This window comes from Oreochromis niloticus, linkage group LG9 (assembly GCF_001858045.2).
Source record: "Oreochromis niloticus isolate F11D_XX linkage group LG9, O_niloticus_UMD_NMBU, whole genome shotgun sequence".
NCBI lineage: Eukaryota > Metazoa > Chordata > Actinopteri > Cichliformes > Cichlidae > Oreochromis > Oreochromis niloticus.
The window spans coordinates 20,492,235-20,509,230 of record NC_031974.2 but is presented as its reverse complement, the minus strand read 5'-3'; the positions used below and the strand labels follow the sequence as shown (position 1 = coordinate 20,509,230).

Sequence of the window (16,996 nt, the reverse complement as noted above, 5' to 3'; positions counted from 1 at the left end):
AGCGTTCAAAGCAGTGCTGGACTTGCATGCATGTGTAAAACATTTTTTTTGTCGGGCCAATTTTGCTTTAAGTCATCATTATGACTATTGCCTGCTCTTTAAACCATCCCTCATCCAAACCTCTTTATGTATTACAGCTTAAGTCAGCAATCCTCTGCACACACACACACACACTCACTGCAATTTCCATTTAATCCATGTACAAGGCTGGAGCTTTCACAGACAATAACACACAGACAAAGAAGAATTTGACTGTGGGCCTCACCAACAAGCCTACTTAGGCTATCGCAGGCAGAGAGCAACAATGCAACGCAGTGTTATTTTGGTTATAATACTAGAATAAGTTGTCCAGCGCTATGCATCCAGTAGCCAGGCTGAATGTTAAACTGAACTAAATCCATAAATGAAGGAGGGCATGGGCTGAATGCAGAAAAAGCACAAAAATCTACTAAGGTCTTGATGTAATGTAGGCAAAGCCTTATTTTCCACTTTAGTATGTTGGTGCTCTCGTCGCCGCCAGCTTCAAAATTAGCATCTAGGCCAACAGGTGAGGGGCTGTTAGAAATACAGTGCTTCAGAAGTGACCGACTAGCTGCTGTGGGAAGAGGATGTAAAGTAAAAGGATGAAAGCAGCTTTTTTTTTCTTTCCCACAACCATGATCCAACTTCACTGATTGAGCTTAATTACCATTAGCTGACCACCTGATTATCATATCAATAAAGACTGAAATTAAATGAGGCACAGACCACTGTGCAGCGTTCCACCGAATATTTGCATGTTTAGCAGGATATTACGAAACGCCAAGTGTTTTCCAGGACACTTTGTGCAAGCGTTTGTTATTTGAATTTCATCAGAAGCCCTAAAAGCAAGTAATCCTCATGCATTGGTGCATTCATCCCCCCCGAGGATTAATTCTAAAGAGGTACTCGCTCACTGATGTTCAGGCTGCTTCTCTGATATGGTTAGCTGGGGAAGCAGCGAGCTCTGTGTCTGCAATGACCGTTTCCTCACAACCAGAAAGCAAGAGATTTGTGTTGCTGGAACTAACTTGACTCAGCCACGTTTAGGTCTGCGAAATCAAAGAGGACATTGGGGGGAATAAACGCGCGCGTGTGCAAGAGAGGAAAATGCGGACTTTTATGTCAAAGAACGGGGTCCGATGGAGTTTGTCATATTGTTTTTGTCTCATTTCCTCCCAAAGAACACACTCCCTTGGAATAAGTGGGCTGCGATTCAGTGTCACTCTGTGTCTCAGCATGAAATCATTGAGGAATGCAATTATCACTTTGCCCAACAGACATTTCTCTGAAATGAAAGAGAACAATTGGGAACATAAGGGAAAGGGAGGGGGGTGTATGTGTATAAATAGGGAGGGGGTGTAACAGCAGCTAATGCGCGCCCTAGTCCCTGCTCTGAACTTCAAACTTACTTTTTGTTAAATTACTTCAATCCTAATCCGCCAGCGTACATCGTGGGTCAAAAGTTTGACACATTAACTTCCCTTTCGTTCTTTTATTTTATATTTCACTTTAAATTTGGTCCAATAACTGCATGTTTTCTATGGTTTTATGACTCTTAAGAGCCACTATTTTCTCCATTATGACCTTTAAATGATCCACTCAAAGTGCTACTGCCAAGGCTACTATTGTGTGCTCCATTTCCCTTGGCAGTCCTTACCCAAAATTCATTCCCTGAACAATAATTCTCACGGAAATATTAAAGCTGTTTAATAGAAATGGGATCAGATTGCTTTGGCCTACACTTGAGGTCATTTTGGCTCATTAGAACGGGAGTGCAAATTTTAAAAGCAGGCCGCTTTTGAAGGCAAGGCAGTCGAGGCATTTCATGCCGAGCTGGGCAGGTACCAAACTGTCACCACGGTGCTCAGCGAGAGGTAAACTGTCACCTCCTTACTATTAAAAGAACTCCCTAGAGAAAGAAAGAGGGAGGGAAGGAGAGTGTACAAACTCAGCCACAAATAAACAGGAAAAAAAAGAGCTTCCACACCTTTGGGTGACAAGAGCTTCTTCCTTTTTCCTTCCGTTTACATGAGACTCTAAGGTCAAGGCTGTTTGAACAATGCATTAATAATACAGCATCAAGCAATTAGTGCCACGTAAAAAAAAAATCGTGTTCATTTGACAGAATGGGAAAATTTTCATTATTCAACAAGGTTATTTGGCTGCATCTGAAGCAAAACAGGTGTAATATTTAAATATTTATTAAAGAACTCCATAATAATGTTTACCTATGTGCCACAGTGATTAAATTAAGAACACAGACACAAAGACAAGCCCTTTAGCACAGATACGCACACGCAGCTGAGGCTATCTTTGGCTGTACACTGTACTGAATGTGCTTGGCAAGCAGGCTGATGAAAGGTAACTGCAGGAGAAGAACTCATTATAGATTGTGATTCAAACATAAAAGGTTGGTGTGTCTTTTTTCCCCAAGAATAACTTCATCTGATTCTTTTTTGCATCCGTGTATACAAATGTCATTTTTTTAACAGCTCATTTCAGAAGATTGGATTTGAAACAACCTTTCTGGATCGCATAATGGCTAAAGTGAATTTGGCAACACTTTCAGAGGCATGACCGACTGATGACACAGGATCTCTGACTTCTAGTCAGACACAAAAATTAACAAACCTAGCAGTAAATTCCCTTTGGATACTAGCCATTTACACGCTGCCACATGAAATCACCCATGCACAGATGCAAACGCACGCAAACAATGCCCACATACTCAATGCGCACATGCAGGGACACACAAACTGAAAGTGAGCTTAGCTGCAGAGCTGCACCCAGAGGGCTGGTCTGTTGATTAATGAGGGGAGGAAGGTAAGAAGAGGAGGCTGAAGCAGAAGTGTTAATGGAGCTATGACAGATTCCTCTAGGCCTGTTGTTTTATAGGTGAGTCTCCAGTGTATCTGCACAAAGTAGCAAAAAGCTACTACAGACTATAAAGTCCCACTCTAATTTGGGGGGGGAGATGCTGATCAAATAGACTTGGATATGGAGCAACATACTATAGCCATTATTTAAGGAATACATGTATCTGTGAACACCTTATTAGATTATTATAGCTCTTATTTTCAGCCACAAGACAGGCTCGAGTTTAAAGCAAAATTCATTTCACTGAGACATCTCTACAAGGTTCTCTTGTAAAACACTTCTGAGAGACATACCTTGGGTTAAATGACAGCACATTGAGTGATTCTACAGGAACATCCAATCTGTTCATGACTTGAGGCAGTTTGACGGAGAATCTTCATAAATCGCGATTCTTTATTGAGATTTTCCCTAAAAGTATCACTTGAAAGAAAGATGTGATCTAAAATGGATATATTATCGCTAAATAGACTAAACCAAGAAGAGATGGGAACATGCTGTCTTTACGCTAAGGTAAAGATAGATGGATAGCCAGTTTTAACAGTTTATCTTGGAAACAGGCAAAGTTTGCCCTTTATTTAATATATATTTATCTGTGTTAGCTTGATTGGTTTAAGGTTTTATTTATGACTTTTTCTAAATGGTCTTTGCACAGCAGCATGAATTTACCACGATGGAAAATTAGGTTGGCAAAGGTTATAATATGCCTGGATCATGCATTTGCAATTTTAAGGGAAATTCATGCAATTATAAATATATTATAAAAGTATTATAATGTTGTAGTATTGAGTAAGTATTGTGGCATAGATTCAACAAGGTGGTGGAAACATTCCTCAGAGATCTTGGTCTATGCTGACATGACAGCATCACAGTTACTGCAGTTTTGTAGGCTCCACACCTATGATGACACTCTCCTGTTCGACCACATCCCAAAGGTGCTCTGTTGGATCGAGATCTGGTGGCATTTGCATAAGCTATGCTGTTCGTCATATTCATGAAACCACTTTGAGATGACTGGAGCTTTGAGGACGGGCACATTATCCTGCTGAAAGGAGCCATCAGTAGATGGGTACACTGTGGTCATAAAGGGATGTGCCAGCAGGCACTTTGGGACCAAAAGTGCACCAAGAAAATATCACCCACTTCATTATACCACCACTATGAGCATAAACTGTTGATACAAGACAGCAATGATTCATGCTTTCATAATGTTTATGCCAAATTCTAACCCTACAATCTGAATATTGCAGCAGAAATCAAGACTCAGGCTGGGCAACTTTTTACGATCTTCTACTGTGTGTCTTCTAAACACAGTAGAAGCCCATCTGTTTCAAAGTTCTGCAGTTCTGCAGAACTTTAAGACCTAAATCACTTTTATTTCCCATTCTGATGGTGAGTTTGAACTTCAGCAGGTTATCTTGACCATTTCTAAATGGTTAATTGCATTGAATTGCTCTAATGTGATTGGCTGATTATATATTTGCATTAAAAAGCAGCTGAATAGGAGTAACTAATAAAGTTTCCAGTGAGTATATATAGAAAACTTTTCAGTCTGGGCTAAAGTGCTAGACAGACAGTCCAGCAGACAATCTAACATCATATAGAGAGAGAGAAAAAAAGGAGTAGCAGAAAAAAAGCAGTGTTGATATAACGGATATTTGTAACGAAAAAACCTTTCTGCTGGTCGTAATCATTCGAGTGGCTTTAATGACAAAATAGTTATAGCATTCGTCCCCTACCATGACAAAAACCTCTTTTGATAATTAGGAACAACTGAAATCAATAATGTGAAAATATTTAAGTGAGGTCCTGGCAAAGATTTATTAATGACTATTCGTGACTATATAATAGAGGCCCATTTTTCAGCATGAATAATGATTGTTGGGCTGTTGTTCCCATATCTTGTTAGAGACGCAATTCATCAGGGCCAATAAGAGGTGGCGATTTGTCTTCGGGGTTTATCTGATGGAGGAAGCTGATGAAAACCAATGGAAATGAACACGCAACGTATAGCTCTGCATATCTGTGAGTTAATGCACTGAGTCTAAAACGATCTAGCACAAAGAAAGAGGAGCTAAAAGTAGGCTGCATGCACCCACAAGGCACAAATAAAATCATAAGCAAAGATAGTCATATTAAAAATCCTCTGTCTTCTTCAGCTCCAATTTCCTTTGGCAATCAGAGACGAAGTGCAGAATGCGGCTAATTTTTACCCACTGGATGTAAAGAATGACTGATTTGCTAATTGATATAACCTGACTTCATTGCACAACCTCAGCCACATTTATCCATGTTGTTTGGAAGTCTCAATTGCTGCAAGTCTAACACAGCTGACAGTGTATTTTCTACGCTCCACTGACAAGTACAGTTCCTGGGATGAAAAATCTCCTGACATCCACCATTCTGGACAGCCTGTCATTGTTAATAGTGAGTGCATGGAAGTGGCAAGATCCTATCTTAAATGGCTGTGCCATCTTGGACAATAGACACATTGTTCTCCACTCCTTTGCTTCTGCTTTGGTGGGTGCTTGTGTGCCAATAAGGGGAGGGGGACATACCCACACACCATCACAATACATGCTTTCCACATAAAGGCTACTGGATACTGGACACAAATACCCACTTGTAAGTCAAAAACAGCTGAGACCGAGAAAGGAGGGACGTTGATAACAGCTAATGGAGGCAGTGACTGTACGCTGAGATGGGTAGAGAGTCCAGAGGAGTACTTAAAGAGTAACAACTCTTCCCTTCTTTTATATTAAGTGTTTAAAAAAAGAGCAAAAGTGCTTTGTTTGTGTTGTTAGCATCTTTATCCCTGTGCACTTTAAGCTGCAAGCAAAGCATTTGTTGTTGTTTTACTAAAGATGTGGTTTGGTAGCACAGAGGAAATTTTATTCCAACCAAAAAAAGAAAAGAAAAACACAATCCCAAAGGCCTTGTGCTTATATGCTTCTACCAGCCAGTACAAATCAATATCTGTCCAGAGCTATAGATTTAATATATAACCACTTTGAAGGAATTTAATATGTTTAGATTAGTGTCTCTAATTCAAGACCCAACCAAAAGTGAAATATGGCCACAATCTTCTGTGCTGTTGAGTTGTGGCACTGAATGATGGCCAGAAAAGTAAGTTGATGTTTGACCTTTTGGACATAATTTTATCCATAGACCACTTTCAGAGATATTGCTGTAGCAAGAATACAAATCCTTGAGTCATAGCCAAAAATCTTGTTTTAGCATGGCCACCAACTTATAATTAGTTCATTGTTAAAACCAAGTAAACAGCTATGCCACATTTTAAGAAGATGTACTAAATTTGATGGATGGAAAACCTTAAAATGCAATACCTCTGATCACAGCTGTTGATAGAAAGCAGGCAGAAAATGGTCCAAAAGCAGCTTGTCACATGTGAGATGGTGAAACTGGAGAGTGTCTTGTTATATTTGAAGAAAAAAAAGAGGTTGCTTTTGTTGGACGAAACAATTAAATGACTAATCTTTTCAGCTCTGAATGGAAATTCCTGTTCAGCTCTATTTCCAGCCTTCGTTTCTTGCCCAGTGTTGCAAATACGGATGGATTCACGAATGTTACATTTATCCCATGAGTAAGCATTCATGATTAGTGTCTAACCCCCGAGCCAGTGCGGCTGATGGAAGTATTACTCCATGTAATGTCATGTGTTCAGTCACAACAAATTATTCCCCTCTGTCAGTTTCTAACAAATCCTTCCGTTGTCTTTTCTGTCAAACACTGAAATCTAATTCCCCCCACCAACACCAAAGGTGGTGAAAATCCAAGACGCAATAAACTCCGGCAGTTGTTACTTGTTTGCTTGTTTTTTCGAGTTTCTAGATCGCAAGGGGTTATTTGCAACAAAACAAACTGTATGCATGCACAAGATTGCAAAATGGTTCACTCATAAAAAACTAATTTTAAGACCTCAAATCACTTCTGCAAATCTATAAACAGGACTGTATTCATCTTTTTGCAAATGATATCCTTGTGCTAGGATGATGAATAACTTAAGCTCTCAGTCTGCAGCCCAGATTATTGGTTTACTGATTATTTGTTTATATTCAGACTTTTTGGCTGATTGTTTTTTCACTCCTCCTCATTCCGGACCAGACATAATGCATTTTTAATGTGTTTTCTGCTTTGACATTTAATGCTGTGCTTGGACCAAGGCACTCTCAAAAATACACTTAGATGGCATTAGAGCTGTCCCTCTCAATTTTATTACTGCTATTATGACGTGCACGAACAGCAAAGCTTATATATTATTTGTGCTTCAAAGATCGAAGTTAGTTTGCGGGGTCCAATTTTTTTTATTTGTGCTTAAATTTAAAGGTGAAAGTTGACCAATTGTGCAGTCTGGTACAATGAAGGTACGCTCGCTGATTTTAATTTCCAACAGCACTCTTAATCTCAGGAACTTTTTCCAGCTCACTGAAATGAATATGTGTAATGTGAATGGGGTCATTTGTTGTCACATACCCACAGAGAATTATAACTCCTTACACTCACTCAGCTCTGTGCAGCTTTATATCGTCTTCCAGCTAACTGTTTTGCCTTGGCTGCTCTCAGTAGAGAGGAAAAAAACATGATAATGACAGTACGCTTGTTCAGTATGAGCGGCTACTTTAACCTAACATGCAGTCATGTGAGCCAGTGCTAACAAAAGAAAATTAAGGTTTTATGGAAAAGAAGTCGCTATTGTTGTTGGTTTTTTTATCATGTGGTGAGAACCAATACTATCTAAGGGAGTGAGAAGCACTCTGTGTCCTCTTAAAGTACTACCCAACTACCTGTGAGCCAGGATCTGTTCTACAGCTTCTTTGAAGTGTCAAAACATGTTTGTGAATACAGAGACTGGCAGACAAACTCACCTCCAGCAAACTTAAATTGACCGCTTTTGCTAAGACTGAAAGTAAACTTGGACAGACGCGGAGGAGAGGAGAAAAATATTCACAAGTTGACCTTTTATATTTACCGCAGTGTTCCTAAGCTTGGGAAACATGTACTGTACCTGGACTGAGACTGACACACAAATTACTCAAAGGTCACCTTATTCAGCCTTTCAAGAGGAGTCCATCCCACTGATAGCATCAGCCGTTTTTCACTGAAAGGAAACAAAGAACCTGTTTTGATGACAGAAATATCACTACTGCTGTTTCTTAGACGCTGCTAGATTTTGCTTTTCTCTGCACTGAAGCACTTCACTTGTTTCTGGCTCTTGTAAGCATTTAGTTTATTTTCATGTTGTAAAAAAAAAAAAAAATACTGTATGGTACAAAGCCACAGGATTAAAATTAATTGAGAATCCACACACTGTTCTCTGGCAGCAGATTGTTTACTTGTTTGTCGGGTGCATGTGTGTGCCAATTCAATGTCGAACCAAGCCAACTTGTGTGTGTGTGTGTGTGTGTGTGTGTGTGTGTGTGTGTGTGTGTGTGTGTGTGTGTGTGTGTGTGTGTGTGTGTGTGTGTGTGTGTGTCTGCCTTTGCACTGTGTCAGGGGGAATAGCCTGTTGGGGTTATGGAGGGTGCAGCGCGGGGTGATGAATAGGATGCTTTTGTGCTCGGCCCCACAGCTGTCTACAAACCAGTGAAGGAGAGAAAGGTGAGGGAGAAAGGGGGTAAGGTAAGAGAGATAGCCAAATAAAGGGGAAGAAAAGAGCGAGGGAGATAAAATAGCGCAGAGGAGATGAGAGCATCACAGCTCCGCGTGGGGAGTACAGGTGAGATACTGGGAGCTGAGAGGTGAGAGAATGGGTTTAGAGGTGAGGAAGAGAGGTGGGGAAGGGGGGGATGTGAGAAAGGAAAGGAAAAAGAGACTGCTTGTGCATTCAAGAACACTGCACCGTTGTCTCTTCAGCCAACACAGAGACAAAGACGTTGGCTAATGTAGGAATCGTTGACATTCATGTGCATGGACAAAAAGAAAAAATGCCTCCAAAAAAATAAGAAAAAAGAGAGAGAGAGGAAGCAGACTTGACCTCATGGCCTCAACCTTCACACATGATGGGGTTTGGAAATGAGCCAATCATAGTGAGTGATGCTGATGAGTTCGGCCAAAGCTGTTGGTGTTGCTGTGGCCACTTTAACACCTATCACATAAGGACAACCATTGGACTATTTCTAATAAAAAAAAAAACACATTTAAAAAAAGTATAATACATTTTAAATGGCACTGCATTACAATAGAGGCCGATGTGGGAGCACCAGAAGGTCAACTGTGATGCAAAGTCTTGATATGTGATATTTCAGAGACCTTTAAACCACTTAAAACATTAAACTAGCATCACGTGAGAAGGAAAACACCAGAAACCTTTCCGACCTCAGACTCAAAGCAGAGCAGAGACAGTTTGCGAAAAATTCAGCTGCCTGCTGACAGGCAGGGCTCGATATATTTTCAGAGCTGAGCATCAGAAATTGTCAACTGTCAACTTGTGTCAAGTGTTTTTGACCAAGTAGATCCTTATTTACATCCACTTTTACATTTCACTGTAGCAACATTCTCGAGAGGCTGTTTCACCAATGTTTATGCAACCCCAAATTCAAAATAGTTAGGACACCGAATGCAATGATGTGCAAATCCCATAAACTAAATATTTTATTCACAGTCGAACACAGAAAACATATCAAATGCTTAAAATGACACATTTAACTCTTTCATTTAAAGTATTAGCTCATTTTGAGTTTGATGGCAACAACATGTCTCAAAAAAGCTGGAAAAGTAGGTGGTACTAAAAGAAACAGCTTGAAAGTAACTGGCTTACTTTGCAATCGGTGAGTAACATGATCTACCAAAACCTGGATCTACAGATGGTGGCTCAATTTCAGATGTTCCTCAACTTAAAATTGCAAAGACTTTGAATATCTTATCATGTAGAGTACATCATATCAGCAAGAAGAATCTGGAGAAATCTCTGTGCGCAAAGGCTGAAAATCAATATTGCATGTCTGTGATGTTCGGTCTCTCAGGCGACACAGGGTGTTTTCATGGAAATCACTGCATGGGATCAGGAACACTGTGTATATCCGTAAATGCAGGTTAAAGCTCTATCAGGCAAAGAAGAAGCCACACGTGAGCATGATCCAGAAACACCACCATCTTCTCAGGACTAAAGCTCATTTAAAATGGACTGAGCCAAAGTGGAAAACTACTCTGTGGTTAGACAGAAACAAAATTTGAAATTCTTTATAGAAAGCATGAACTAAAGAGACGAGAGACCATCTGGCTTGTTCAGCGCTCAGTTTAAAAGCCTGCATCTCTGATGGTATGGAGGTGCATTAGTGCCTGTGGACTTGGCAACACATTGGCACATCTGGAAAAGCACCATCAGTGCTGAAAGGTATATACAGGTTTAGAGCAACATATGCTCTCATCCCTTTCAGGGAAGGCCTTTCATACTTCAGCAAGAAAATGCTAAACTGCATACTGCATCTATTACAACAGCATACCTTTGTAGTAGAAGAGTGTGGGTGATGAAATGACCTACCTGCAGTCCTAGACCAGTTGTAAACATCTGGCATTTCGTGAAATGAAAAATATAACAACAAGACCCAGGACTGTTGAGCAGGTAGTCTTATATCAGACACAAACTTAACTGCAAAAGTCCAGCAGCTGCTCTCCTCAGTTACCAAACTTTTGTAGACTGTTGGTTAAAGTAGAGGCGACGCTGCACAGTTGTAAACACGACCCTGTCCAACTTTTTGAGATTCATTGATGCCATCACCGTTAAGTCCCCCTTATATTTTTCATAAAATGGTACATTTTCTCAGCTTAAATTGTGTTCTCTATGTTCTGTTTTTAATAAAATGTGAGTTTATGAGACTTGAAAATCATTGCACTCTATTTTTAATTACATTTTACAGTGTTCCAGCTTTTTGGGGACGCAATTTGGGTTGTGCATTTCACATTCAAGAATATACTTTAATACAATGAAAACTGCCTTAGTGATCACTAAAAATGTCTAAAAGGCATCAGTCCCAGTTCGTCACATGTGTAGACATTGTCGTGTTGTCTGACAATATTAAGCGGAACAACTGTTAGACAGTTTGCTCAAATAAAACAAAGGCTCTGCGTGTTCTGGTAAGTTGCAGCAGGAATGCTGTTGGAGAAAATGTGAACATAAGTAAATATAAATAAAGCAAAAATACTGAAATAAGTATTCTTATTACTTCAGAGCTGTGTGTGATTGCACTGAAATGAGGTCCATTATGTAGATTTGCCTGTATTTTATTGATGAAGAACCCAAAGAAGCAAAGAGGTAAATACATCTCTCTATCCAAATCTGACTCTCTGTACAGTAAGTTCCTCGTGTGTTCTGTTTTACATACATAAACATTACTGAGGTGTTGAGTCATCGATAACAGGAGGAAAATTGAAAAAATAATGAATTAAGCTTAATAGAATCTCTGGTTTATGTTGAGAAAAGCTGCAAAACTCCCATTTATCTCGAGGTGTATCTTTCCAGTGTATCTGACACGCATTTTCATTTTCATCCCTCTCCAAATCCTCCCAAGAACACTTAAAATAATGCCACAGAAAAAGAAGAAAAAAAAAAATCGCCTGTTGATTCAGGCGCACGGATGCCCGATCCTGCTCGGTCTTGTTGTTTTGTTCTGCCTGTTTCCGAATGAGAATTGTCCTGGAATAACTAACCCTAGCGTGGACAGATAAATGCATTCCATCTTCCCACACCAGGGTTCTCTGAGGCGATCGCAGCATGACTTTTCTATGATGAAACAGCAGCAAGCGGTGGAGGGCTGAGGGAGTGGGCGAGCAGGACACAAACTGCTTTTCTCCACAAACAGCAGGATGAGATGCGGAGCTGGCAGCGATATGGCATCCATACCACGAGCTCAGCCAACACAGCATGCGTCCTCACACTTGCTTTGCAAAGTCATAGGCTATCCACATCTTCTGACCACATTTGACTAATAGCATATGCGCGAAATAAACACACTGAGTCAACTGAGCTGTGTACGAGCAGGCGGATTTGCATGTTAACAACGAGAAATGTCTCGCGCCTTCATTTGTTTCGTGCGGCTTGTAAAGCCACTGTTACTATCAAAGAGTAATCAAAGATATCCTGAACAGCAGCAAACAATGGCAGAGCAGTGTTGATGAAGCCAGGTGATGATGTGGGGAGGCAGACATCATTAGCCCCCATCATCACACTTCATCAGAGTAGAGGGAGTGTGCCCGCTCTGTTAGCGTAATGAGCTGGAAGTATGAACAAAAGCAGATGGCTTTATGAGTCAGACAATAAGGCACTCATAATTGAATCTATATCATTCATTTCAATTTAAGCAGTCAAGCCATTTTTCCTCCTTTCTGTATCTCAATAGAAATCCTTAATCAATGCATTGAGGAGCTGCCATCATAATGAATCAGGCGCACTTCAATGAGACTTTTCAATTCTGCTGGGAATAATTCATGAAGGCTGAAAGAGGGGTAAAGTACAGCGCAGCCTGTGCTGTATGATAAAGGTACAAGCATTTCCCATCTTACCATCTGTATAAAAGAGTGTTCATTTTTACCATACATCATCCATAAAGGGACTAACATTACCTTATTACACACAGGAATTTATGCCATATGACTGATCATACTAGAACTTTACATATTTTTTCTTATAATCCTGTAGTCTAGTCTATAATCAAGTTGGTTACCCTGTCTTCAAGCTTATACATTCATAATACTAGTTGCAGGCTAACATTCTCGAAGAAAACCAAGTTATGGCTGACAACAAGCACAGGGTATGATTCACAAACCCCTCGCACATGACACCGGCTGTCAATCACCCAGACTTCACCATCACCTCCAAAGTATTTGTGCACAAAGCACCGAGTGAAACTTGGCGGCTGCTGGAGCTGCTCTAATCTGTTTTCCCTCTTGAAGAGCTCACAGCAGGACGCTTTGCCCGTGGAGCAATTAAAGCCTCTTTCTTAATCCAGCTGCCCTTGACTGCAAACAACTGGAAGTCCTCTTCCCTTTCCTCCCTTCCTCCTCCTCCTACACCACCTCCTCCTTCTATTTCTCCTCCGCCTCGCTAGACAGCAAGTGCAACAGTACTCACCCCCAGTTTCTTACTCCGTATCCTCACGTATCCCTGCTTGACTATATCGTTGAAGTTAGAAGCCATGGTGAGAGGGAAGCTGGTGGCTTCCTGTCCGAAAGAAGGAAAAAGAAAAGAAAAATAAAGTAACCCCTCTCTCTCTCTTTTTTTTTTTATTTTGAGTAGCGGAGTCTTTTACTTGAGGTTCGGTCCGTGTGACATCCAGCAGGAGGAGAGCGAGAGGTGGGCAACCTGCTCCGGTGTCAGCCAGTATGACGCTTGGGTTGGCCGGCTTCAGCGGCGCGATCCATCCGGGAGAGGAGGGAGATACCATTCGTCAGCTGATTCACTTCAGCCGGAGAGGAGAGCAGAGGCGCGCTTCCTGGACCACACCACCACGCACCGGCGAGGGGGGCGTGGAGGTTATGTGCTGAGGAAGGTGGTGATGGGGGGGTCATTTTTATTTAGTTTCATATTAAAAGCCCACTTTGTTCAAAAACAAAATCCCCTTCCTCTCCCGTTCCCTTTTGCAATTGTTGTAATTCAGAAAGTCACTTAGTGGGAGTCATACCCACTGTGATTAATATCCCCGAGGAATCAGTGGAAACTGTAATGGTTGTCTACTGGATTAGTTGGCATTAGTCCAAAATGCTGGACTCTATTTCCTCTGTTAGTCTATTTTAGCAGGACTAAGCTCTCAGTCTCAGAATATTGTGCTCATTTTATTGTAGCCTTATAAAATAATGTCTTTCCTTTGACAGGCAGCACTACCTTTAACCCTTTATGGTTAAAAGGAAACACATGGAAATTCAAAATTTCAACCCTAGAGCATGTTACATGACTTTTTTTTTTTTTTACTTGCGTGCCTTTTTCCAATTTTATTTTCATTTTTATGGCAAATCTAGTTCAGTGAAATAACCATAATATGGTTCCTCACCCCCTTTTAGGGTATACGTTTTCCCAAGAAGTGTGTATATAAAAAACATATAAAAAACACATTTAAAGTAATGTTAATTTATAAACATTTTTCTTCATTCACAATGGAAATGTCCAAAACTGTAACAAACATATTAAAGCACAACCCTGATCAGTCACAGGCAGCTACTTCACAGTAACATGGTAACATGCTGTATCATGGTAACATGATATTTTCTTCAGAGATTTAAGTTCATTTCAGTTCACCTACTGAACTGAGCATGTGTATACACCTTAATACAGGCTGTTCTATTTTATGGCACAGCACTTGATGGGTTGACTTCCATAAAAGAGCCAAGCAGACAGCTGCAAAAGAAAAACAGGTTTTTGTCAATATCCAGCCAGATTTGAAGGAAAACAATAACACTGAAGTGTTGTGCTACTGAAAACAAAATACACTGACATGGGAATTGTAAATATATGACAAGAAGTTAAAAAATAACATAATAACTACTGATGGGACCAATTTTTCCTAAATAAATTACAAATACCCAATTACTAAATTAATTTAAAATAATAACACTAAGTAAAAATAAACACCATTATGTGCAATTTAAGTAGTTAAACTATAAGATCATCAGAAAAAAGATCCCACTGTACCCTTTCTAGCCGGAAAATGTTGAAAATTGGTTAAATTTCTCATCTGATCATTGTATAGTGTTATAGAAATTAGAGGAAGCATCCAAATATACCATTTACTACTGTTCTATATTTTAATAGTGTATTTTTGTTAGTAAATAACACAAGTATGGCTCCTTAAATGTATCTGGTGCGTGCCTAAAAATAGACTATCACTGTTATGGTAGGTAAACAGGGCACATGATCAAATATCACGATTTCATCTTCCTCATGAAAACTGTGCTACTAGACCAAAAACTGAGCCATGGAGTGTAGAATAGAGGTAAATAGGGAGTTAAATGTATATTCTTTAAAACAATGACAATTAATATGGTTGGTACATTGTTGTGTACAGTGACTGCTGTACACAGTACACAGACTAACATAACCAGCCTGTTTAAAAAGCAAAAACACAAAAAAACAAAACATTATGTACATTTTTTTTTTTCATCTAAATTCTATTTCATTTGTGACACGATGAAATTAACACATTGGACTCTCCCAATCTGTGATCGTGTGATGTCGGCATCAACCGGGAACGCTCTTGCATATGTGAGTCAGCTCAGAGGGACCTGTTAGCTCGTGTGATGGACCTGAGAGAAGGAGGTTGAGACAATAATGAGGTGCTGGTTGTTTCTTTGCCTTATTTGTTCTATAAAGAAACCTCTTACTAAGATATAGTAGAAAGCCATTCTTGAACACAAACTTTCACTTAATAGAAAGTCGAACAAGGACATTTAGGCAACGTTGAAGGTGTGACCATCGTGGTAACATCTGCAAACTCGAACTTACATTTTTAAACTGTTTTTCAACCACGGCTAGATGTTGAAAAAAGGCTGCCAGCCCACAGTTATTAAGTGTTTTCTGGGTTGTAACTTCAGATTTTTCTTTTTTTTTAACATTAGGTTAGTCTGTTTTAGTTAGTATTGAAAGTTGCGCACTACCCAAAATTGTTTACAGTAAAACTTTTTCCTTATTTCTTAACGTGAAACGCGAATTGTTACCCCCTTATTCTAGTTTACCTTCCAATACAAGTATTTTTAGATAAATAAACGTACAAAGTCACCAGCAGGTTTGCAAAGTTAACTTTTTTTTTGTTCTTTTTTTTTAAAATCACCTTTAGGGTTGCGTCAGGAAGGGCATCCAGTGTAAAACACTGCCAAATCAAACAGGGCTACCTGCTGTGTTGACGCTTTGTGAGGGAAGAGAGCAGCAAAAAAATAGCGTCTTTTTCTGTTTCTTCTATCAGTTAATAGAGAAAACAACCAGCAGAGTAACCAGTTCAAGTGATTATTTGTTGCTAACCCCATATAATAGATATCAGGTTGTGACTCAACAACAAGTAGCCAAAACTGATTTACCTGCAACATCTTGATGTTCCTTTGTTCTGTACAGACTTGGACTGTTTTAGTCATTATAGGAATTTGCCATTCATCCTTTTTATCACTAAATTTGTGTATAAGCTGGTCCTCAAGGTCAAGATTAAGATGCTCTCCTTGATCACTGTTAACATGCAGTGAATTCAATAAGACTACTTGTTTACTGAATTTTGCTGTAACTTTTGAAACCTGAAGTAACCACTCAAATTCGGTCCTCGGCTCTCTACTCAACAATGTTCAAAGAAAATATGCAAATACACAACAGAGCTTGGTGTTCAGACTAATTTGCAACGCACTTTGTACCTTGCCTTTTGGTTATTACCTGTCTCAGTATGAATAGCATTTCCATATTTTTCACCAGACAGTCCGCTAATAAGGAAATACAATTTGAGATTGCTAGTGTGCGAGCTCTGTGTTTTGTCATTATTAGGCGGCCCCGAATTGATGTTGTTTGATTTGCTGAATAATGCAACCAGATAGGTGAGTGCCCTATTAAAGGATCAAATGAATAGTAGGAAACCAGACAGTAGAAAGCATAGCACCGCCGGCTGGAGCTTGTAAGTAGCAGATACAATGCTGCAGATTGGCAATCAAAAAGCACCGAAAATAAAAGCACAGAAGCAAATTCTGATCCCTGCCAGAGCTTTAATCCTGATGTAGTGAGAGGCGTAGCTCAGGTTGTACAGCCGTAGCTTGTGAAATCCTTGGTATGAGACAGCAGATGCTTCAGGTGCAGTGATACGAGTGGCTGTCATTGCTTATGTTGTTTAAAATGTGGGGGAAAAAGAGATGGCTTATGTAACAGAGTTATATAAAGTATACAAAACTCTAAATAAAGATCAAAGGCTTTTAATTCCTGGAGAGGTTTTTCCAGATTCTTTTGTCTAACACTTTGCATTCTAACAAGAAAGCCACAGATTTCATTGTAAAAACGAGGACAGAAACACTCCAGAGCAGCCTGTGTTTTTCCCGTTTTATCCCGGCACAATTATCCTATTGCGAGTACTAATTTATTTATTTATTGTGTATCACCGAAAATGAAATATCCCCTGCTGGTTGGAGG

The 16,996-nt window shown here is 39.8% G+C and overlaps 1 protein-coding gene across 4 annotated transcripts in view; it reads right to left on the bottom strand.

Moving 5' to 3' along the window:
- dok6 (docking protein 6) overlaps nucleotides 1-13,357 on the bottom strand; it is a 52,882-nt gene extending 39,525 nt beyond the window's left edge. Inside the window, exons 1-2 of one of the 4 annotated variants that reach the window (XM_005471785.4) lie at nucleotides 13,161-13,357; nucleotides 12,983-13,072 (exon numbers count right to left, since the gene is read on the bottom strand). In XM_005471785.4, the coding sequence (XP_005471842.1) occupies nucleotides 12,983-13,072; nucleotides 13,161-13,295 (225 nt within the window). In that variant the 5' untranslated portion in view covers nucleotides 13,296-13,357. The remainder of the gene's footprint in view (nucleotides 1-12,982; nucleotides 13,073-13,160) is intronic. The other 3 variants (XM_025910185.1, XM_005471786.4, XM_003443572.5) reach the window with 3 other exon arrangements.
- Between the last annotated feature and the right edge of the window lie 3,639 nt (nucleotides 13,358-16,996).